Genomic DNA, 24,484 nt, shown 5'->3' with positions numbered 1-24,484 from the left:
GAATCACGGCACATTATAACAGGTTTTTAAGGTGCATGCTCTTTAGAAATTAATTAAAAAAACATAATTTGTGAAGTGCATTAATGAAGGTACAAATTTTGTTGTAATTCATGGCGTGTTGCTTGGTTGGCCTAGCTAACCTAACCTGATCACAAACGCCGCTTAGAATTAAAAAATACTAACCTAACGTAATCTCTCCCTAAAATATGGTGAGGGGGCCGATGGCTGGCCATGCGTCATACTCGTGAACGGGTGCTACTAGTGGTGACTGGTCGTACATGAATTCGTGTATGCGGTGATGTTAGTTATTTTGACTATGTATTTGCGTGATGTGCCCACGAGAATGTAAGTGCGTGCTCCTATTTCACCATTCCTCCTGCTGATAGAGGATCTTTGACAATCTGAGAAAATCTTTGTTTTTAATTTATTTTATTATTATTTATTACTTAAGGTATCACGTGGAACGTAATGTAATGATTTCAGCTCCTTACAGGTTGTGTAAAACAAAAAAAAAACTTGGTGATTAAAAAGAGTGGCGGAGAGTATATTGCCAATTCTTCTCTTTTCGTTTCTTTTTTTGGACAACTGGACAGACATTTAGCCTGTCCTGGAGATTCCTATTTAACTCCCACTTAAATAAGTCCATATTACTATCTAGGGACAATGGAAGGGATTTCCACACCTTTGCTGTTTTTATAAGAAACGATGATCCTATCGTGGAATGGTTTGGCACCTGGGGAGTTAATTACAAAATGATGAAACTCCAGCATACTTCGTTGTTTGAAAGGGGATGCCGGAATCAGATTGTGTAGTTGGATAGAGGATTCTCCGGTATTGCTTGTTTTTGTTTGAAACATATGACTCGTACTATGATATGATATAATATTTAACTTAATATAAAACATTGGTTAGAAGTAACATTTCGTTATATATCAAGTAGCTACAGTATTTAACTTTTGTTTAAATTCTGTTGTAGAATGTTAATGAGAAGAGGCTTCCTCGATAAATGAACAAAATATTTTTTCAATTCAAACTAGTAAATCCTGGGATAAGCACGTTAAACTAAGGACTATAAAATTATTTAACATTATTTTTATTTTGTAAATATTTTTGTTAACAAATTGCGATCACGCTGGTATTAACGAACTAACGAACAATGCGTAACTTGATTTTTTGCCAACCGCGGAAACCAATTGTTTTGTTGGGAATTATTGTTTATTGTTAGTGATACATTAATATGCAAAGGTTTTTTTTATTTTATGTGAATTAAATTTACAGGTTTGTCGTAATAATTACAGTGGCAAAAACGTAATTCGAATTTATAATGATAATGTATTTGTGTTTAGCTAAAACTACAATTCAATAAAAGGCATACATCAAATACTTAAAATTGAGTTCCTGATTACCACGTTAACAATTAAAGCGTTGGTCTGGGTTTTTCTGGGTGAACTCAAAGGATGTGACAGGATTAGGAATGTCCTGCGATTGAACGCTATTTAAAAAGATTTCGAAGCGCATCGAACAGTAGTCAATATCAATAATAAGTTATTTTTTCTTAGCATTCAATTGCCTTCTAAACGACAATGGCATATAGCGTGACGAAAACGCGATAATAATTGTATATAATCAAGACTTCAGATCCTTCACCCCATTGAAACAAAAGCATTATCATTTTAAAACGTCTTGAACCTTGGCATACACCAGTAAGATCCGATTATTTTAATTATAAGTTTTGACTAAGGCAGTACCAGCTGTAAAATACTTGCTAAATCGCAATTTTTTTACACGCTCCAGGTTTTACCATACAACAAAATGAAATATATATAATATAATATCTATGAATATAGTATGTTATAATTTAATTGTTTTGTAATACGTGTTTTTATAATACGCATACCTCGACTCTCCTTAAATTAATTCTCTTTAATTAATTGTAACTTAAGCCCCTTATTCTTGTCGTTAAATGACAAGAATAAGGGGCTTAATAATTATGGCTGTCTCCATAGTATTTATCAGTTTAGTAAGAATTATTCGATCGATTTCAGGTTCAACACGACGGACAACGACACTAAGCAGTGCCAATGCAACGAGAGACTCACAACTTTTGTCAGTCCTCGCAGCAAGGCGACGACAGCTGCTCACGGGACGACTCACCAGTCATATCAATACCCTTGCCTCAATAGCCCATAAACCCCACAAGTTAGTATACGTAATTGTTTTGATGTAGAATTTTTTTAAAGGTGGACAATCCATCATTTCAGATTCTTTACTCCATCAAAAAAGCTTCCATTGTCTTTGTATAACAAAACTAAGCGATACTTTTATCTGTTTCAGAAGCAACACTACTTTCGCTCAATTGGAAATTCGTGATGCAAACAATTCCGTCGTCAAGAGAATCACATTTGATAATTCAAGTAATGAAGCCATCGCACCCACTTTGAAACTCGTTACCAATGACGGGGTCAGAGAAATAAAACAAGATATCAAACCACATGAAATAAGACATTTATTTATACCTAGACTTTATCAAGATAGTAAGAGTCGCGGCGGATTTCTAAATAATAGAAGATTGAATAAAAATGCTGCTGAAACAAAGACTGAAAGTGCTATTGTATACGTACCACCGGAAAAGGGAGAGAATTTAGATAAAGGAGTAGAATTAGATCCTGAAGAAGAGTTTCAAGTAGACGAATCAAACCATGGACTATATTTATTAAATTATTCTGATACGGATAATATTACTCAACCACCTTTAGATTTGAATAAAACATCAACTAATAATGAAGGTAACGAAAGTTCTACATTAAATTCACATCCAGAAACCACTTCAAAAGAAAATCAAGAAGATAAAAACAGAAGTAATAACGATTCAGAAAAAGAAAAGCTAGAAAACAATGCTATAGCAAATAGCACAAGCATCCAAAATACGAGACTTGTTAAAGTTGAAAGTGAAAAAGACAAAAGCAATCAAACGCTCTTTATGTCGGAAGAGATATATAATCACTTTAGACCACTAGAAACTGAGTTACCCGATGAAGAAATGGCTCCTTTTATTTATTTTGGTCAAAAACTAGGAGGGCAAGTTATCAGTGATAATCTTACGAATTCTCCATCATTATCGGCTTCTACAAAGTCAGTAAACTTTATTATTGCCCCACCTGAAAAAAGAAAATTTAATTCGAGGTATTCTGCAACTGAAAAATATAAAAACACTAGTGCAGGTGAAGAAGAAATAAATGAAGATATGGATGTATCTGTTGTAAAAAATATAATTGAGAAAAACAAAATAAGAAACACTGTAAAGGGTCCTGCACCAGCACGGCACGTGGGATTAGTCAATGCTTATAGGAAAAATCCTATCTCTACCCAAAGCACAGGCCAATTGAATACGAGTGAATCGTTTTTACAAAATGTTACAGCTCTTCCCTCAAATTTAACAAGTAATACCAAAAATGCTACAACAATACTACAAGTTGAAAATGCTAATGGAACTTCAATGAACGATAGTATTCTAACTAAATCATCAACTACTCCAGCTCCCATTAGGAACTTTACCCGAAATTATTTCAATCTTCGTAGACGTCCATCAAAAATCACTACTCTCTTGAGCACTGAAAATAGCTTAGTTCCGGAAGTCAATACTACCACAGAAAAAGTATCAACAACAGTCTATACAGCAGTAGTTACTTCTGTATCTATTACATCCTCAGTAAAAGGTCTTAACAAAACTGATTCATCAACTATAGACCCGGATAATACCACATCAGTTGACAGTTTTGATGAAACATCAAACATAACCGACCAAGTAATGATATTTTTTAATGAGACTGAGACAACACCCATGCCAACGACTACAGTACAAACAACCACCTCTACTACTCCACCGACGACAACTTCAACAGCATCAACGACAACATCAACAACAACCACAACGACAACAACACTTAAGCCTCATAGATATCGAATAAGACTAAGAACAACTGGAACTCATTTTCATAATACAACAGCGTCATATTCAGTAACTCACAAGCCAATCACGTCTTCACTAACCAGTGAAAAATCTAACGGAGACCTCAAAACTGAATCCAGCACATCTAAAATATCTGAAAGATTGGCGAATCTCTTCCGACAGAACGACTATGACAACGTCACTAATGGAATAACAATGCGACCAAAGAATATACTCAAGCGTCGCCGACCAACAACAACGTCCACGACCAGCACATTCAGACCAACTGTTTACATATTCGATGAAACATCTCTCGTAAGCTCCTCAACCGATCGACCAACAACTACAACAACCGAAAAGTATATAACGGAAACTACGATAAAATCGTTCACGGTCACCTCGAGATCTTCATCGAGCAGCTCTAAGTCGCTACAGCTTTCTAACAACACTCTACCAGAAAGCAAAAGTGTACCAAATCTAGCTCAAGCTAAAAACGACAGTACTGATACCCAAAATGAAGTAGTAATTGAAGCTGAGAAGACGTACACGGCTTCATACGTATTGGCCGGACTTGGTTTTCTTCCAGTGATAGCGGTAGTGGGATTCGTTCTAAGAAACATTCTCAATAAGAAAACTAAAGAGATCGACACCGAATACGAAGGTTACTTTGATGATGGGGGGGATATTAAGAAAGAATCGCAAATCACGCCCGTGGCTCGACCGCCTGTACCACCGCCTACCAAACCAGACCTGAAGTGGGAATTCCCTCGAAATAAGCTCCGACTGCAAACGCTGTTAGGTCAAGGCAACTTTGGGCAGGTTGGTATTATTTGATTACATATCTTTTGAACGTTATTTCATGGAGTGTGGAGTGGACGACATCGAAAATCTCGTTTCCTCAATATATAATGTAACTGTAGTATAACTGAACCTATTCAATTTAGGGTTCTACAAGAAAAGAGCATACCAACTCTTATAAGGCCGGCAACGCACTCGTGAGCCCTCATTGAGTGTCCGTCACTTAACATTAGATGAGCCTTCTGTTCATTCGCACCCTGTTCTATAAAAAAATCAAATAGATATCAACTTGATGTGGCAGACACTTTTTATAAAATTATTCTTTAGTTACGTGAGCTACGGTTGGCAAACTTTTCAGGTGTGGAAAGCTGAAGCAGACGACTTGAACGGTCACGACGGGCTGACTCGGTTGGTTGCCGTGAAGACCATCAAGGAGTCGGCCTCTCAGAAGGAGAAGCAGGAGCTGCTACACGAGATATACATCATGCAGAAGATTGGTACTCATCCCAACGTTGTCACGCTCCTCGCTTGTTGTAGCGAACAAGGTAATATATCTATGTAGAGGAAATAGCGGAGCACTTTTTAATGAATATTATTATAATTGTTTGTTATACTTAAAAAAAATTGAATCAAACAAACTTTGCTACTGAAATAAGAATCACAACGTGAGTTTGCCCCTAGAGCCCTACCTGCTGATAATGGAGTACGTGATGTGCGGCAAACTGCTGACGTACCTTCGCGAGCGCCGCTCCCGGCCCGACCGGTTCAGCGGTAGTGGAGCTCTAACCTCCAGGGACCTCACCGTTTTCGCTTACTGCGTGGCCAGGGGCATGGACTACATCGCTTCTAAGGGGGTGAGTCTCGTTTGCAACTCTATTCATTCCAATCGCTTTACTTGCCTCACTAATCTCTACCTCGTCTTCAGATCGTGCACCGCGATCTAGCAGCTCGCAACGTGCTGGTGGACCACAATAAGCTGTGTAAGATCGCGGACTTCGGCATGTCGCGCTGCGCAGGCGCATCTCTGCGAAGCCCTCGAGGGGCACTGCCCGTGCGTTGGATGGCACCCGAGGCCCTTCTCTACGACTCCCACAGCCACCACTCCGACGTTTGGGCCTTCGGCATCACGCTATGGGAGATCGTCACTTTGGGTGAGTCAGATTTAACCTTAATCAACAACTATTTAAAGTAAAATAGTTTGTAATTGTTTCTTAACGCCTTACCATTTTTTTTTAATTTTACAGAAACATAATATAAAAAAACCACTCCTACTCCACTCCTGTATTAAATTTATTTTAAAAAATGCAAAATCTTCTATACAAAGGACGAACTAATAAAAAATAAAATTCGGGGTACCAACGAACCTTTTCAGGCTTCTCTTAAAACATTACAGAGGTAGAAAAAAAATTAACCTTACAACAGTAATCACTTCATTTCACTGTCACTCCTTTTCTATTCTTGAATGACAGATGCAAGTCATGCTTATTAAGGAAAGATGCCTGTTTGATGTAATAACTTGTTGTAATCGTCTGTAATACACACAAATATGTGTCTGTGTTATTTATCTTATTATGTCGCTGAGAGATTATTAATTTGGGAGTACTGTATAATGTATGATGATGTCTAGACGTGAGAGAAGTGATTACCAGATATTATAAAACAACATCTTTTTTTTTACAAACTATATTAAAACAACGCCACCACGCCATATCGAAGAAATAGTTTGTCTCCATTCTTGACATAACAATATTAATATATTCAAGGACAAAATAAAATATGTTAATATTAATATTTACCGTGTTTGGTTTGAGTATTAAAAATTATTTGACTTTCCAGGCTCAACCCCCTACGCAGCTATGACGGGCCGCGAAGTCCTAACCGCAGTGACGGAAGGCTATCGGCTAGAGCGGCCCCCGCACTGCAAGCCCCAGTTGTACCGGGCCATGCACTCCTGCTGGCACGCGGACCCGAACCAGAGGCCTTCTTTCGCTCAGCTGAAGGCACAACTAGCAGAGCTGCTGGACAACGAGCCGTCGGAGGGGAATTACGTTGACCTGGACTCGTTTTACCAGGAGTCGTCGGTCTACAGCGACCCCTCGGCCATTATAAACGATGACGACGGGCTCTCTGCGGAGTACGACAGGGAGAGGCGCGTTTTTCGAGAGTGAGCTCAATGTCAACTGTCTTAAATCGTTTATAACAAAATCTTTTACCACTAAATTAGGGGTAGTGGGGGTTGTGACACTGGATTAATCAAAACTGTAACTTGACTCATTTATGGGACCATTAAACTAAGTGACACATGTGCTACCTACAAGGCATATAAGCGATGTAGGGACGATTGTCCTATCGGACATTTGTTTAAACTATTTTAAACTAAAAACAATCTAGAATTCTACTATAAACTAGAATAACGTCTAATTACGCGTTTAATACCTTATTTAACTCTGTCAGGTTAAAAACCGGTCCGTCGAAGTTTGACAATCGCGCCTTCAACCTCCGCGACGAGGAACTGAGAAACAAATTCGGCATCGGAACTCCCCGGATGGGGGGCTTTGGCATCACCTTCGACCGGAACTACGACGGCAACTTCAACGACCCTAACTTCGAGAAGAAGGAGAAGCTCTCCACCTCCAGCTTCCACAGAGACAGAGAGAGAGAGAACCCACTCGTGAGTAGGAACAGCTTCAACGGCTTCCCTAGGATTAACCCGAACAACTTTCAGATGACACCCGACGGAAGAAACAAAAGGGTCTCTGAATTCGAGTGCGACATTTGATCTTGACCAAAGTATGGCATTATATGACATTTTGTAAATAGTTAATTTATAACAGTATTCATGATTGTACATAGTTAGTATAGAGCACGTTTCGTTTCACGTGCTACGTATGTTTTTGTAAAAATCTTTTAAAAAAATCAACGTAGCGATTGCGTTGGTTCATTAAATGTATTTTAACACGTTTATTTTCAATTATATTTACTTAATCAGAATGATTTAAGTTTATATTTATAATCGTATGATAGTTTGTGTAATATTTACTGAACCCGGATTTAAGATAACATAAAATTTTTTACAATGTGAATCCTCGTTTGGCATAAAAAGATAAATCATCAAAAAATGTATTTCTCTCAGATTGAGTAAATATAATTTTGTAAATATTTTATGTAAACGTTATTAATTTTTAATTATTTCAAATCTCAGTTCAATATTACTCTCTAGTCTAAAATGTTCGGTTGATTTGATCTGATTTGTATAAGTTTGAAAGATTTATTTTATTATAAATAAAGTAATACGAAGTATTGACGGTTTTTTATTTGTTTGAAAATCCCATATTATATACCTGCAGGTGGCTCACCTGATGCAAGTTGATATCGCCGCCTTTGGAAACTCACATTGCCAGAGTTCTGCGTTGCTGGTTCGCTCTTTTCTTGAAGGACTAAAATTGCTCAGTTGTTGAATTTCGTTTTATGTCTCAAAGTCCGATTATGAAACTCAGCAGCAGGTATATTCGAACAACAGAATTTCTCGGAGAGCCCATAGGCTGGGAGCTTCGAAAGAAGTACTTAATGCCAGACCCGATAAAATATTTTTAACTTTCGCTATGTTCAAATTTACCGCTAGTGCCTCCCGTTGGATTCAATTGCCTTTGGCCACCTATGTGTAAGGTAAACGAGAAGCTGAGCGACCACGTCAAAAGCTGTACTGATCATCGCTAATTGGTTGGTGACCGTCCGTATCTCAGGACTTGGCCGTTAATAGTAATTTTCATTATTTTGGATAACAACGAGCATATAGCTATTAGGCGATAGTTGGGCGGATACGACTAATCGCCTTTTTCTGTAATCGGATGTATTGAAGCGGTCTTCCAGCACTTCGAGACAATGCCGAGTACTAGTACCGAAAAAGGCGCCGGTATGTGTTAGACAACAAATCCCCTATTTTGAACATTAGAACAGAAAATTATTACGAAACCTAAGGCCAAGAACTATACGTCGTATCGTTACTTCTTTCGATACGACTTTCTTTTTAATAGTAAGAGTAAATCTCAGACACATCTATCTATTGGATTTGTAAACTTGTATTATTTTTTATTTGAGTGAAAATTAATTAATCTTATAAATGTCTACTGTTGATAAATGACAATTTAATTCTGGAGTATTAAATTAGTATTAATAGCTTTTTTATAGCAGAGGAGGCAAACGGGCAGGAGGCACAACCGATGTTAAGTGATAACGCCGCCCATGGACACTCTCGATGCCAGAGGGCAATACACTCGTGCCGGCCATTTCACAAACATTTACGCTCTTTTCTTGAAGGACCCCAAGTCTAATTTGGTTCGGAAATACTTCAGTTTACAGCTAATTCCATATAGTGGTGGTGCACGAAAAAAGCTGTCTAGAAAACGCTTAGTTGTAGAACTGCGAACGTCAAAGTGACACGCAGTGGCGTAAAAATAGGGTGGCAGGGCTGGCAAACTGATCGACCCAAGAGGGCCCCTACCCAAGAGGTTGCGACCTTTAAAGTCGAAGCCTTTCTTAAAAATGGACATTATTAACTTTAAGAGTTGGCGTCTCCCGCTGGGCCCGGCAACTACTCCGGAAATTTCGTCATGATATTTATGGGTGAATCGGAGCCCGCTGCCCGGCGCTACCCACGTTACCTCTCGTGCTATTAATGTTAGTTACATGTTTGTCAATCTTTCCGCAGAATTTTTCCAGCTGCAATCTGTGCTTAAGCAACATGTCGGATAGCCCATCCCGGGATACCCTCATGCCAGTCTCGAGCTCCAGGTCGCACCTGGCCCTTCAGAATGTTGCACAGTCAACAAGTAAATAAACCACCATTTGGTCGGTTATGTCGTCACAGTCACACTCGGGGCTTGTCTTCAGTTTGAGTCTGTGTAAATAGTGTCCAAAAGCCCCGTGGCATGTGAGGTGCCAAATACCTTTTCTTGATTTGTTTGTATGCAGCGATTGCATCTTTAAAAAAAAAAATTGTGACTTAGGCTGTTTCGCCCCCTGTTTTAACTTGAGATATAAACTTTATTCACTTGAGATATAAACTTTTTTCAATCGAGATATAAACTTTATTAACTTGAGAAATAATCTTTATTAACTTGAGATATAAACTTTATTAACTTGAGAAATTAACTTTATTAAATTGAGCAATAAACTTTATCAACTTGAGCAATAACTTTATCAACTTGAGCAATAAACTTTATCAAATTGAGCAATAAACTTTATTAAATAGACCAATAAACTTTATTAAATTGAGCAATATACTTTATTAAATTGAGCAATAAACTTTATTAAATAGAGCAATAAACTTTATCAACTTGAGCCATAAACTTTATTAAATTGCACTATATAGTTTATTAAATTGAGCAATAAACTTTATCAACTTGAGCAATAAACTTTATTAAATAGAGCAATAAACTGTATTAAATTGAGCAATAAACTTTATCAACTTGAGCAATAAACTTTATTAACTTGAGCAATAATCTTTATTAAATTGAGGCTGGCAAAATGCCACGGGCCCCCAACCCAAGAGGGTCGTTGCCCAAGAGGCCGCGAGCTCAATTTTTTTTTTATTTCATTGTAAATGTACGTAGGTTTGCTCACGGTTTCTTCACCGAAAAGCTAGCGAATAGATAATGAATGCATTGAGATATTATGTTCTTTGGATGAATGCAATACGCATTGGGCTAGCGTGGGGACCACAAACCATTCCCTCTCGCCTAAGAGAGGAGTTATTATTGTGGCATTAGTGGGACATATACAACGTGTAATGGTGTACGCTGAAAATCTCAAAGTATTTTAAAATTAAACTGACTACAACGTGACGATTTTTACTGATAGGGCCCCATCAATAGAAATTGCCACGGGCCTCAGATGGTATAGCTACGGCACTGTTGACACGGGAGGAATTTTGTATTCTGCCACGACGTCTGATGATGAAACTTGGCTGCAGGTATTAATCCGAACAACTCCTCCTAACATTTTCCATGGTAAATGCGGTACAAGATGCAGAGTGGCCTCGCATCGCTACGCAACGCCAGAGGATCAGGCCGCGAAGGTGGTCGTCGACGATTTCTTACCGCTCTTTGTTGAAAACAAAGTTAGGAGTAACAAGTAGAAAATGTATGTCTTAGGTATATTCCTCATTGTAGGTATTCAATAGCAGCATGGCATTCAAATGTGGGCCCTTACCTCCTTAATTGAACCTATTATAGTATAGTATAGTATATATGAAGGTTTAGGTCAATAGCCTTTACGTAAGGATAGAACCTTATTGTTTTTAAGTATCATAAGGTTTATATTATCAAACATAGGATCAACACTTTAAAATGTATGTTTAAAGTCGGTACCTTAATTAAAATTCAATAAATTGATAAGTATTTAAAAATAAAATAACTTAAATTATCTTTTAAAGTCAATCGCTTATTTTTAATATTACACCAAAAGACATGATTTCCGTCTAAAGAATATAATTAAATATATTCGCGCCTACAAAAAAGTATTAGACATTTTGCTTTGTACCAAATTTGCTCTTAAAATCATACTGTTAATCATGCAACTTCTATTTTCTGTTCTACTTCAAACATGAAATGCCATATGTTATATATATGAAATAGCTCACTTATTTCATTAAATTTACATTGAATTATGTAGTGTATAACTTTTTACCAGAACAACTGTGACTATTATTTTACTTACTCTTGTACCTACTAATAGTAGGTATTTTTATTAGTATTCGTAACTAGATTGCAATTAACGGGACACCACCGAAGGAAGTGCCCGCATCCCGGTCCTTTAGAAGTCTTATGTCTGAACACAGTTCCTACGATAATGATATTACTAGAACCAGCTTTTAAACCAATTTGAAAATAAGACTTAATTTTAACGTTTCCAGTTAAATCTAACGCGAAAAAACCATTAGCCTTAACCACACAGACACATAAAAATTTTAGTGATTTGGAAGCATCAACATTAGTATCAACTAATAATTATTTATTTTCAACAGTATGGTACAAAAATGTTATGGTAACACTGTAAATGTTTAAAACTTGCCAGAAACATTGCTAATGAAACCTTTTTTTTTTAATTTTAGAACTCCATTTTTAGAATTTAGTATATTGCATTCATTTGTCATTTGTTTTTGTGAATTGGCGGCAAATCTAAAACTCTTGTTACACGCGAAAATGAACCTACGCTAACCTACGCTAACGCCTAACCTAACCTAACGGACTGTTGAATATTTGACTATGGCAGGTGTCGAGATAATGAGTTATGCGCCATACAGTTCTAACCTGGCGCCCTGCGACCCTAATTTTTTCATTTTCTAAACATTTTCAGTGTTACCAAGGTACAATCGAAATTTCGTATATTCTGCCAAACATAATGGCGTGCAAATTTGTCACAAATTTGATTAATAAGTAAATTCTTATATTATTTTTACTGATAAAATATCACATTATTATAATATATTACTACGTTATCAAATTAATATTAATAATAAAGTTTCACGCAAATAACAATGTATAGAATAATACATTTTTTTCAAAATCTTGAGTCGTATTTTAAAAACTCTAGTTGGAAAATCTTTTAATCAAAGGGCATGACAGAGCACTATTGGTCCAGTAGCTCTCAATTATTACGTTCGAATCACTACCTACGGACTTTTTTTTCTATAACACTTTTTCGTATAGTGATTCAAAAATCGTCTATTAAAAATTAAATATTATCAAGTAACAGATAAAATTTGGAGGCCAAGATTCAGTGCCGCTGGTTTAGTTTAGTATTGTATTAACAAATTATTAATTGCCCGAAAATCAAACTCACATGAGAAATGAATAAAATGTTTGTCGTCAGTACAAAAAAGTAATCGGTTTCTTAAGGTATTTCTTGTAATGATTTATCCGACCGCAACATTTATTTACTTTAAAGGAAATGTTTACACTTGCGGTTAACGACTTATTACTTTCTTTCAATTGCGGAATCATTATATTTTATCTATACAGGACCATATCCAACAGATACGTGAAACAAAGACTCATATATATAGGGAATTAGATGGTAGGAGGTACATACATGTACGTAGGCTATAATTATTTCTCCCAATGCACGAGTCTTTACAAAAAGTATCTCCTAAATCACTTCGAGTGAAAGATCCTTTATGACCTGCGAAAAGATTTTTGCGTTCAAATACTTTTTCATTTTACTCAGAAGTCAACCTGTTTGGATTTGGTCATGGTTTAGTTGATACTGCGTTAGCTCAAAATCTAGAGATCATAAAATCAATTTCTCCCGATACAGTAATGGTTCCGGATTGAGAGGCAAATACCGTACAAAAATAGCACAGATAGTGTTTACATCTTTATCCTCGATATGAAATAGACCAGTTACTGCTGGCAAATAGTATAACAACCATGTTAAATTCTTGAATGTTTAATGCAACCTATTAATAGAAACAGGTTGTATAAGAACATTTAACAACAATGTTCAATTAACTAAGTAGACAAAATTGAGGTTGGCATGCGGTTAAGAAAAGTGAACTTTTCTATTTATTTCACCATACTATATGGTTTGTATTACAATGTTTTGTCAACGTGCTTATACTAACATGGTTAAGAAAATCACTATTATATATAATTAAATCAACATAGGAAAATTCCTAAATATCTTGAATAGAAGTTTTATCACAATCCACTTAGAAAACATTCAAACTAAGTAAAATTGCTTCGCATAACATACGTAACACAAGCGATTTATACGCTTGATCATCTTCAAAACTTGCATACTTTTATTAAAAACCGTCGATAGCTTTCGTAACAGTGACGTAACGGAGTGTGAAAGCATCTCTGATAATTTTTGCTATCATTGCCAACGGCAAATCTGGCTGGCACGTGCTAAAACAAAACTTTATTAACATTACATAAAGTATACATTCGCCGAGCACATAGAAACATCAAAAATTATGCCGATAAACAATTTCCAATTATAATTTACGTAATTGTTTTGGGTACAATGCATCAAATATGACCGAAGGAGTTACCGGGTCATTTTTGTGACCCTTCTATGGGAGAAAGCTGCGAGATCCGGTAAATCTTGACATGCGAGAGCTAAGATGTTTGCTCATTCCACTTGCCAAGCAACTGGGGATCGCGCGTGTTTTAATATGTGAAGTGATCCAACGTGCAACATGAAGTTCCTATTATTTATTTTTGTATTGGTTAAAGCGGATTATGACTTGGAGTATGATCCCCAGGAAGTTATGATCGCTCAGGAGTCCCGACATTACGAGACCATAGTCAAGCCTCCCGTGAGGATTATTAAACCCAGAGGAGTCACGAATTCGCATCGACCGCAATATAACTTAGACTCTGTAGAGGTCGATGATAAGGATAGTGAGGGGATGGTGAGAGAGGCGGTCCTAAGAGCGTTGGAGAAGAAGAATCACATGGGAAATTTCGCACAGGTTCTCCCGATTATACGGGCGATGTCAGGGAACCAGAGGGTAGCGCTAGCCTCATTGGTCGCAAGTCAAGTGACAGCGCCTGGAAGACAAGTCTTAAATCTGCCACAGGTAAATAAAATTTAGTTTATATTAGCCAGATAGTAATAACAATTGACTTAGAAAATTGTTTAATATACAATTTTCAATAACAACATTTCAGAGCTGATCTTTTGTGCTAAATAGCTGTAAATTAAAAAAGATAGGTTTGTTAATACCAAATCAATTTTCCTTTCGTGTCTCAAAATGAAATTGTTTGCATATATGTATGAAAAATTATAAAATATAATTCTTTGCCCACCACGCCGAACCTTTTCCCGTCATGAACCTTGCATTAAATAATCAGAGATACAAAATTAATAAATATCAAAATCTGTTTAAATTATAAGTATAATATATATCTTGCTATCACTATCTTAGACTTATATAACCGAACAGCATTTTTCATGACACTTGACTAAAGTAATCTCTTATAACAATTAAACGAATTGGCCTCGAAAGTAGTGCAAATAAACTTTCATATTTTGATCCTAATTATATGTATACTACCTTATGTTTGTAATTTCGTCTGTGTCAGTTTATTTTAAAAGTTATGCTGTTTAGTTATCCCTCAAAAAATATTATTTTTCTTTTTTAATAACCATGTTTTTATCAATTTATTTGCTTTTGTTTTTTATAAATTATACATTGTCTTTATTAATATTTATTCTTTCTTTATCTTTATCTTTGCCTGGCAGAGTTCCCTTGGTAGCGATAAGGTTTGAAAGAATACTGTTCAAATTATTATTCTATTTCAAATCTATTTCCTTAAACAAATACCAAATTATCACTTACTACTTCAAAAATTAAAAAAATTATGTCCTTTTAAGGTCAAAGCAAACGCAACGCAATGGCCCTTTATTTAAAGACACGTTTTATAAATATATTTTTTAACTAATAACCAAACCAATGTCCGTAACCCAAGTACAAGAAAAAAAAATAGTTTATTTAATTTAAACATAGTTACTATTTTATTTTTTACTTTGAGTTTAGTATTTTTGTAGCTATATCAAAGTGACTAAAACCGCGAATTAAGCCCGAGTTCATGACTCCAAAGCCCTGTGACATGTGCACAAGTTATTCAACACGCAAGAGTAGCAGAGAGTAAACGAAAATATTGTATAAAAATCTATAACGTGTGTAAATTTCTTGCCTATAAAAGTTTAATATATTTAATTATACACAAAATAATGGATTATAAGGATACATATACCGAAATCTAAGGCCAGAGCCAGTGTTGATGTTTTTACCCTCTTTCTATCATCATATTTTGTTTAACGACACGTTCAATATAAATTCTAAATTGAAATCGCATGCCTTTATTATAAATATACTTACGTAAACATTTGAAGATATGTGTGTAATTGCCGATAGATTGATAAATGCTCAAAACATAATTGTTAAGCGTAACTAAGATTAATAGTTGTTTCGTTTCGAGTTAAGATTTTTCGGCCTATTGAAGTAGGCTTAATATTGAGTTACACAACAACTCAAGTTATTTTTTAATATAATTTAATTATTAATTGTTGTAAGATTTTTTAACTGCGTATATATATGCTTATATTGAGGAACATGCTTAATTGAAGACGTATGTAATGTGGTATTTATATTTCTGATTTCGTAGTATGCATTAAATGACATAACAAAGCTTTGGTAGGGATCTTGATTGAAAAGCCTAGCTCGAATAACATTCTAGATACTTTGATTATTTTTACCTTCATATCGAACATAGAATGTACCGTGTACTTTTTAATAACCTAACACATCATACTTTTTCACGAATATTTTCTTTCATTTGTTTAGAATTTCCATTCACATATGAATTTATAAAAAAAAACCTAAAGTAGATTTTAAGCCTTGATTACGCACACGCTCATTTAACAATATATAGTATCAATTAAAAGGAAAATTAGTTCTCTCATAGCTAATTACGAAAGTGTAAAAACGAATAGCTGTGGGAATAAATTTTCTAATCGCACTAAATGTGTCGCAAAATAGATTGGTGACTTTTTGCGTTGACTGTTCATAATAGTCATTTTTACGAAACTGGTTCATTGTGCAAATTGGTCATCTAACTGATTGTATATTGAATTGCTGTAATCATTGTATGAAGTCCTGCTAAGCAATAAAACGTAAATATTTCTGCGTTTGCTTAGTTGCTTACTATTTATTAGGCAATCAGGCAATACTTCACAGTTATCTTAATCTAGTTTTAGCCAGTTAGTTTCTTACTAACTACTAACTTATTTACACATTATTACTATGTTTGGTAACTTTAACTTAGGACTGATTCATCAGCCACTGTTGCAGACGGGACTAACCCAAGTGAACACAGTATTTTTATGGGTTAATTTATTATCTTATAGAAATTGCGGGTTTTATTAACTTACTTTCTTACTAACTACTAACTGACTAGAGACTTATCTTAAATTATCGTGATTTATGTGTCTTTTTGCTGTCTATTTTTAATGTATCATCTTTTTAGTTTAATTTGTTTTTTTTTTGTTCCTGTTTAGTTTTGTCTTAATAACTGTGTATATTATGTATTTTCATACTATCTTATGTAATTTAATACATTTTTCTTTATTTTTTTTCTTTACTCACAGTGGTTGTCTGGAAGAGATCGCTCGAAAGCGATAAGGCCGCCAGTTCAGTCAGTTCAGTTCCAGTCCTTTTGATTTAATTATGTTCAATTTTTTTGTCACTACAAGTTACACTTAACGAAGTGTTAATAAATAAAATAAAATAAATAAATAAATGGATTTCGGAAGGTTGATAGATTCCTGTAACTGTGATTATTGCGGTAGTGGATAGAATGATAGGGACTATTGATACATCATTTAAGACCCTTAAGGGTCCTCATACTTTTAATTACATTTTCTATTTTTTCACACATTAAGCGTATCTTAAAGACAACTGAACATATTTTATCGGATTATGGAGAACAGTTTTCTGGTGTATAAAAAAATAAAAGAATAGTAGACCAAAACTGTTAAAGTACCTGCGATTAAACACCTATCCATCTATTTTCTATAAGAAGACAAGTCAGTGAATTAAAAAAAATTGTATTCAATGACACAGATAATGTATTTATAGTCTCTGGCTTGTAACGCAAGTCTAACGGTTTGATACAAAAGGTAGTTACTTCTTACCAAACAGAATCGTTCGGAGTTACGCACTAGAACCAATTAGGAAAAAGACATAGGCATTTGTCCAATGCCCATGGCCTAAGAGACTTCAGCTAACTATAAGCATGTTTCAATAAATCGTGATCGTATATATCTTGGCGGTTCTTACGCTGCAATTATGTATTCTGTTACATGAGCAAGTAGGTCAATAACCTCAGATGCGTATAATTTCCGATCAGAAAATATTTTTAGAAACTGTGATAAAGTTTTAAATACAAAATTTAATGATAAATACTGTACTCAAATGTTTTTATTAATAAAAAATCAACTGAAGTAAGCTAAGAATTGTTTGTTACGTACCTACGCGCGATCGTGACGCGAGTCATTACTAGTATTTAGTGTTATTTCCTGATAAGGGTTAATAGATAAAGGTTAATATTATGAATTTTGTTCATAAGTAGTAAGTTTTTTGATGAAAAGCTTTGATTTTTAAATTAAATCTATAGAAGAAGAATGTAAAAGACTTTGGGGCGTGTAAAAAGAAATTGGCAATATAAACTGAAACGTTCATATCTTTAGTTGACTCGTTTATCCGTTTTAGTTCGGTAAATATAAATACTAAGAAATACATATTACTAAGAACAACAATTAGGCACTTTTTTATTGTCATGTAGATCAGCTTCCCAGTATAGAAGTTATAAATATTAATACCGGTAGATGCTTGGCCGCCATTCAAGTAAATCGGCCCAGATGCGAACAATTATAAAGAGAAATAGATAACTTTTTGCAACACAAGTTTTCTTACGACAACGAAAATACACACAAGTTGAATCCTGTACTATTTTTTGTTCTTTATACGAGCGAATTTTGTTCTTTTTTCGCACTTCAATTGTAACAATATTTCGGATGTATGTACGACCCAAAAAGGGTGGAAACGCACACACGAGTCTTCTATTGTTTCACTGATCAACTTTCAGATGAACCTTCTACCTTTTGATCCTTAAAATTACGCCATTTTACTAAACTATTATACATTTAGCCGTATATGAACACAACAATGACTGGCAACGATTAGTTCACATTGCCCAGTATGTACACCTACTTCCCGGCATAAGAAATGTTCCAATTTCGAGCTAGAATAAACAATATCAATATGTATTGTTTTTATAACTAATATAAACACAATACATATTTGAAATACAAATTATCAATTTATTGCTTTGCGCATAATGCTTTCATTTTATAATATTCAACTTTCACATTTTATAGTTTAAATTACCGGAATTCATGTTACAATAAAATTTATTTACATAACAGTACAATACCGCTTCGGTTGAGGCTCAGTTTTAATCCGACTGGTCTTGGTTTAATTTATGCCAGGTACTGTCTTTTAATTTCGCCTTTTTTACATTAAATTTAAAGAGTAATCGAAATTATGTAGTAGTGCTATACGCTCTGTATGACTCATTTATTGATAAGATACGTGATAAATGTACCTGTAAAAATGTTAGGTAAGCATGTATACATATGTAATTATTTTGGTAAAAATGCATCTAACCTAGTTCTTCTGTTAAGTTTTCAAAATATTTTTTTTAATACAGCCTTGAGAAAATTTCAAACAGCTTTTTTAAACTGACTGCATCTAATAAGAAATTATTTTAACCCGAATACTTTATACGTACTTGAACTAGTAACTTTGTGACCTTTAAACTAACAATAAACATAGATAAAGTATAACTATGAAAGTTGTCTCACAGCTGGACCTGTTTCTCAGGACCATGAAATTTAATATAATGATAGACTTAACAATACGTGTCTTTATTTAAGAAATATTTTTCTGTAGCCATGTATAACTATAAAATGTTTGTACTATAAACAACAAACCACTAGTTTTCAGGGATTTCATATATATTTAAGATTACTTCAACGCGTTTTTAGGGTCACTAAATTGACAAAAGGCCATATCTACTTTGCATACTCAAACCAGCTCAGATCTGCTCAGACTGCAAAGGCTTCCGGAGTTTCTCTACATTGTAGTTATTCCTTAGTTGCCTTGCCTACGCGAATTTACTGAGTTGCAATAACTTATTTAGCGAAAGACTGTTTATTTAATCACTGAGAGTCTGGTAGTTTTTGTAATTGTTACAGTAGTCGAAAAAAGATTCTATTTCATTTACAAAATTTTAAATAACGACTAAAAAGTTTCTTTTCATTCCAGGTGAGATCACTGGTTGGTAACGAAAACTCTACAGCTGAACTTATACTTCCTATACTACTGGACACAGCTAATCTAATCCAAAGATCCCTTCACTCTAAGAAGAAAACTAGAGACACACGATATTTATCTGGAATTACAAAATTCATTTCATATCCATTTGACATTCAGCAACAAGACATACCAGACAAGCAACATCACATAGACCGTTTTTCAAATCAACCACATTTTCAAAGACGCTCTTATCAAGAGGATCTAAGCGATGACGAATTAAACATAGGTGTACAAAACGCTGACACGCTAGATCGAGTCACTAAATCAGACAAAATCAGACTTCCTCCAAGAGTACTCATGAAACAGAACAATACAGATGTACTCAAAACAATACAAAACATTACGCAAGCACACGACACAAAGTCGAATGACATGGAAGATAATGTAAGTGATGACATATCAATTCCTATAACAAACTGCCTTTGATCCAATCTACATTTACGACTAACATACATGAACATAGCGACAATAATTTTTAGTTTCGCATTACAAAATTTGGTTTGTAATCGGTTTAGACTTAATTGAACTATACTGCTAAGTATTACTATGCGCATACATGAATAACGTAAGAGTTTAAAAAGAACACTTGAAAGCGAATAATATAGCTTAATATTTTACTTTTATTATTCTAAATTCTAAAGATCACTAGAAATCTATTAAAAAATTACTTAATTTTGTGTATGCATAAATTTGGTTCGATTTTCAGCGGTCGTTCATTTCAAACTTGCAAAAGTTATTTTAAAATGTAATCTTAAACGTGAACAACAAAAGACTTTTACCCAACCATGTTATCACTAATTCATATTATAATAAAAGGAAAATTGCAGAGAAATTCTAGCAGGAAATTGACAGAAGCCACAGATAGGCTGAAATTTGAACCCGCGAAAATACAAGAAAACGGAACATTTGATCTGATGACCGATGCGACGAACCAGAGCATCGCTCAAGATCTTCCGGTGGCTGAAAAACTTCGTTCACTAAACAGATATTTAGATAGAAAAGGTATTATCCATATTATATTATTTATCATTATGTCATTACATAAACAATGTTTTTGAAACTTGGTAAATTAACTTTAAGCATACCTAATATTAGACATCTTTGCGACAATATTTTAAAGTCTATTTTATTCTATTTTTTCAATTTGTTTCCAATGTTATTGATTTAATTTAATTCAACTAGATATCTTAAAAAAGAACAAGTAGATTGCCAACATATTTATACAGACAGTTTCTCGGCAATCCTTCTAATCTTTACGGTTAAATAATTCAATTTTACTAGAACTAGTCGTCTAAGTGTTGTAGTAGAAATTATATCTATACTATACCACAACTAATAAATATTGATTCTATTCGACCGTTAAACCAAACAGACTTCACTTTTTAATAAATATTCATTAATATCTCAACATATAGTAACTTTTCTTGCCTAAAACTAAATTATAAATGTTACTTAGCCGACTCATATAAATAAGTGTAAATAAATATTTATTATTTAACAAATTACAGGGAACCTAATTCGTCGAGGAACGTACCCACCCAAACTGACGACTATACGCCGAGGCAATGCTGAGCCTACAGTTTCCCCAATCACAAGAAGACGGCCACTTCCAGCCAGGAAACTCCCAGCAACAAATGAACATGCTCAATGTGAACTGTTCACTAACAATCTGTGCTTGCATAGTGAAGACTATCCTACGTAAGAGAATTAATATCCCTGATTTTGGATCTATGTTTCGTCTATTTTGGTGCCCTATAAATCAGATCTTACTTTATTTGTACACTTATAAACGTAAATATAATAAAAAACAGATATAAATTACATTTACTACTACAAACAAGGGCGAAGAGAGAGCGAGAAAAACGGTCAAGAAACTCCCTGCCACTCTAATCGCCAATTTATTAAAGCATTTATCTTCTCATCTCCCTTCAGTCACGTTCTGCATCACTAAAGGTCGTGTTGCTATGCTAGCTATGCAACCTAGCTTCGCAGATTGCAGCCCTATAAGAACTTGTTCTTGAATTACACATTTCTTATTATTGATAATGTTATATTCCGTTATGGTATCAGGCCGATACAATTTAATGTAATAAATCTAACACCATTTTAAAAGCACGAAAACTACCCACGAGACAAATGTTATTGTACGCTTAAATGTGAGGTCAATGGTTACGTAAGTAGAGCGTAGTAACGAAAGCAAAAGTAAATAAAAGGGAAAGAGGCAAAGCTTAGCGAAAGTCGCTGCGTACAGCTTACGTATCGTCATTTGAATTAAGCCTCTTCATAGTCGCCTTTTGAGGTCGTAGAACGTGTATGAATATCGTTTATGATAATGCTTATAATGTAATGTATTTAGTTATTAATAAATCTAGTAGGGTACCTACCGCAGGAGATCGGCGCTGGAATATTTCTGTAGGACATCCACATAATCTGCTGTCATTAATTAACAGTGTTATTAACAACCTTATCAACAATATTTTCTTATATTCTTTTTTTATTTTTACAGTGATGCGATACTTAGCTCGTTAAGAAGAAATAAAGCTGCCGGTGCTCTACTGGCCGACATCAAGGAACCTGGTGAAGGAGCAGTAGACGGGATTACGGCTGCTCAAGAAGCTAAATATACAGCTGATCATTATTTGATTTCTAACAGGTACTTAGTTGTAATCATATACCAAAGATAATTTTACTACTACACTTAAATATATTTTTTAACAATTGTTTATTTAATAAAGTGTATTATTACTATTATTAGTATTTTTTATTAAATTACTTAAACGACTTATTAGAAAAAACCTTTGATACCATAATATAAAACTATTTTGCGCTATTTATTATATGTACTGGTTTGTTTCTACTTTGCTATCTTGTAATAATTTAATTTTTCAGACGTGGTGATACAGCTAACAGAGACTTTGCCAGTGCTGGAGAAGCAGGTTTCATGTGCCCCAGTACAGTGAAGTATGCCAGACCCCAGCGAGCAAGAGCCACTTCTGGCCAATGGAAATATATTGTCAATACTGGAGAGCATACACAAACCCTGCGATTGGAAAAGTGCTTGTAAGTTTTTAAAAATATTGCATGATCGAAATATATTAATACTAATGAAAATACTTTTTGAAACTAATACTGGACTATGATAGCATCTTCTCTAAAACCATTGTATCAATTATATGCTCCACATATAATTCATACAATGGATTATAAATAGAGAATATGTTATAATGAATTCAATTATCATTTCAGAAAACCAAAAGAACCCTGTACATATCTTACGGACAATTTCAAATCAAAGTGTGTTCAAGTTTATAATTATCACAGACTATTGACATGGGATCAACAAAATGGATTGCACATGGATATTTTTAAGGTAGCATAAATTAATGATATTTACAGTAAAACTTGATGGACTTATGAGAATATCTGTACCCAAAAATGACGTTTCGCTATTCGACTAAGAATATCTTATTTGTATCCTCTTTAATTCACTATTTACATATTTTTTCAGGTACCGACGTGCTGCTCTTGTCACATTGAAGGATATAGTGTATCATTCCCTCCTGTAGGCCAAAGAGTGCATGAAACATCTTCGGAACACTTTCCCGGCGAGGACCTTTCCTCAGAACAAGGCAATCGGGCATTCGAAGACGTCCAATCATCGATACAAAGACCTGTGCTAAATAAATCTCCGAGCTTTGAATTTAATAGACCAATCGACTCTTTTCCACCATTTGCCGACAATTCAGTTCAAGCATCAGCATTTCCTAATGCTAAATTGAATAATGACTTTGACAGTATAAAAGGATCAGGGCCGACAGATTCCTATGGTAATTCATACTTTCCAGATAATTTTCATCAAGCTAGCACGATTCGTAACATTAAAAGACCGGTACCAAGAAATCCCGCTGGAATTGCAAATCCATCAAATAATATAGGATCAGATTCAGCAACATTACCTAGCTTCTTAGAACCACCAACTCCGTCAGCACCTGCATCGTTTTCCTTTTCAAAAGATTCCAAATACAAGCTTAGTGATCATTTCCAAAAGAGCCCCAGGCCAAACCGAAGACCAATAAGAAAGAAAATTTCCAGGGTTCCGGATGACTTAATGTCGTCAGGAACATCAGCTATTGGAGCATTTCAGATTGACAACTTTGAAACTTTAGAAGATCTAAATGACGAAGTAGATGAATCACAGGTTAATAAAGTTATAAATCATGCCATCACTCGACCTACGATAGCCCCTAAGCTCCCAGCAGCAAAGGAAAACATTTATATAACGAGAGAACATAGCAATGATGAAAATGGCAAGAAGATAAATTATAATTATCACCCAATCATAGATTTCTTCGAAGAGGAAGAGAAAGATAGTGATTCTATTGATAGAGAAGATAACTTAGACTCATATGTTCAATCTTCAGAATCAGAATGGAAACCCATTAGCCACACACCTGTGGATAGGAGGAAGCACTAAAATTTTAGAATATATAAATACTTCTATACTTACTTATTCGATTAGTGAGGTTATAAATAATTATTTACAGGTTTAATTGTAGTTTCTTTACTTTAAAAGAAACTGAATAACCTGGACCAAACCAAATTATGTTGCTATTTATTTATATTTTATACCATAATCTTAGGGAACTATTTATTAAGTAGATTATAGTATTTTAAGATAGACAATATAAAAAGTGTAATAAACTTGCCAGTGCAATAAAATATTCAGAATTTAGGACGTTTTATTAATAAAATTATAAATAAGGGTATTAGTTAACATAAGTGTTGCA

General features: G+C 34.6%; 2 protein-coding genes across 3 annotated transcripts in view; both read left to right on the top strand.

Annotated features, from left to right (window-relative positions):
* Positions 1-8,047, top strand: part of LOC123712338 (serine-rich adhesin for platelets) — an 80,501-nt gene extending 72,454 nt beyond the window's left edge. Inside the window, exons 2-8 of the mRNA XM_045665365.1 lie at positions 2,046-2,199; positions 2,335-4,768; positions 5,106-5,292; positions 5,429-5,601; positions 5,673-5,898; positions 6,584-6,911; positions 7,202-8,047. Of these exons, the coding sequence (XP_045521321.1) occupies positions 2,046-2,199; positions 2,335-4,768; positions 5,106-5,292; positions 5,429-5,601; positions 5,673-5,898; positions 6,584-6,911; positions 7,202-7,526 (3,827 nt within the window). The 3' untranslated portion in view covers positions 7,527-8,047. The remainder of the gene's footprint in view (positions 1-2,045; positions 2,200-2,334; positions 4,769-5,105; positions 5,293-5,428; positions 5,602-5,672; positions 5,899-6,583; positions 6,912-7,201) is intronic.
* A 5,876-nt stretch (positions 8,048-13,923) lies between these two features.
* On the top strand, positions 13,924-24,221 carry LOC123712040 (neurotrophin 1). Of its 2 annotated transcripts, XM_045664955.1 has the most exons (8): positions 13,924-14,333; positions 19,647-20,081; positions 20,525-20,699; positions 21,206-21,395; positions 22,204-22,350; positions 22,587-22,757; positions 22,944-23,067; positions 23,206-24,221. In XM_045664955.1, the coding sequence occupies exons 1-8, from the start codon at positions 13,950-13,952 to the stop codon at positions 24,169-24,171; spliced, it is 2,592 nt and encodes an 863-aa protein (XP_045520911.1). In that variant the 5' UTR covers positions 13,924-13,949; the 3' UTR covers positions 24,172-24,221. The 2 variants fall into 2 exon arrangements, with proteins under 2 accessions (XP_045520911.1, XP_045520913.1); XM_045664957.1 differs by lacking the exon at positions 19,647-20,081.
* The last annotated feature ends 263 nt before the right edge of the window (positions 24,222-24,484 follow it).

This window comes from Pieris brassicae, chromosome 7 (assembly GCF_905147105.1).
Source record: "Pieris brassicae chromosome 7, ilPieBrab1.1, whole genome shotgun sequence".
Taxonomy (NCBI): Eukaryota; Metazoa; Arthropoda; class Insecta; order Lepidoptera; family Pieridae; genus Pieris; species Pieris brassicae.
This window is presented reverse-complemented; position numbering and strand designations above follow the sequence as displayed.

Coding starts and splice junctions, on each gene's coding strand:
- LOC123712040 (XM_045664955.1), top strand. CDS start 13,950: ATGAAGTTCCTATTATTTATTTTTGTATTGGTTAAAGCGGATTATGAC. Junction 21,396..22,203: donor CATAGTGAAGACTATCCTAC/GTAAGAGAATTA, acceptor TTATTTTTACAG/TGATGCGATACTTAGCTCGT. Junction 23,068..23,205: donor TGCACATGGATATTTTTAAG/GTAGCATAAATT, acceptor ATATTTTTTCAG/GTACCGACGTGCTGCTCTTG.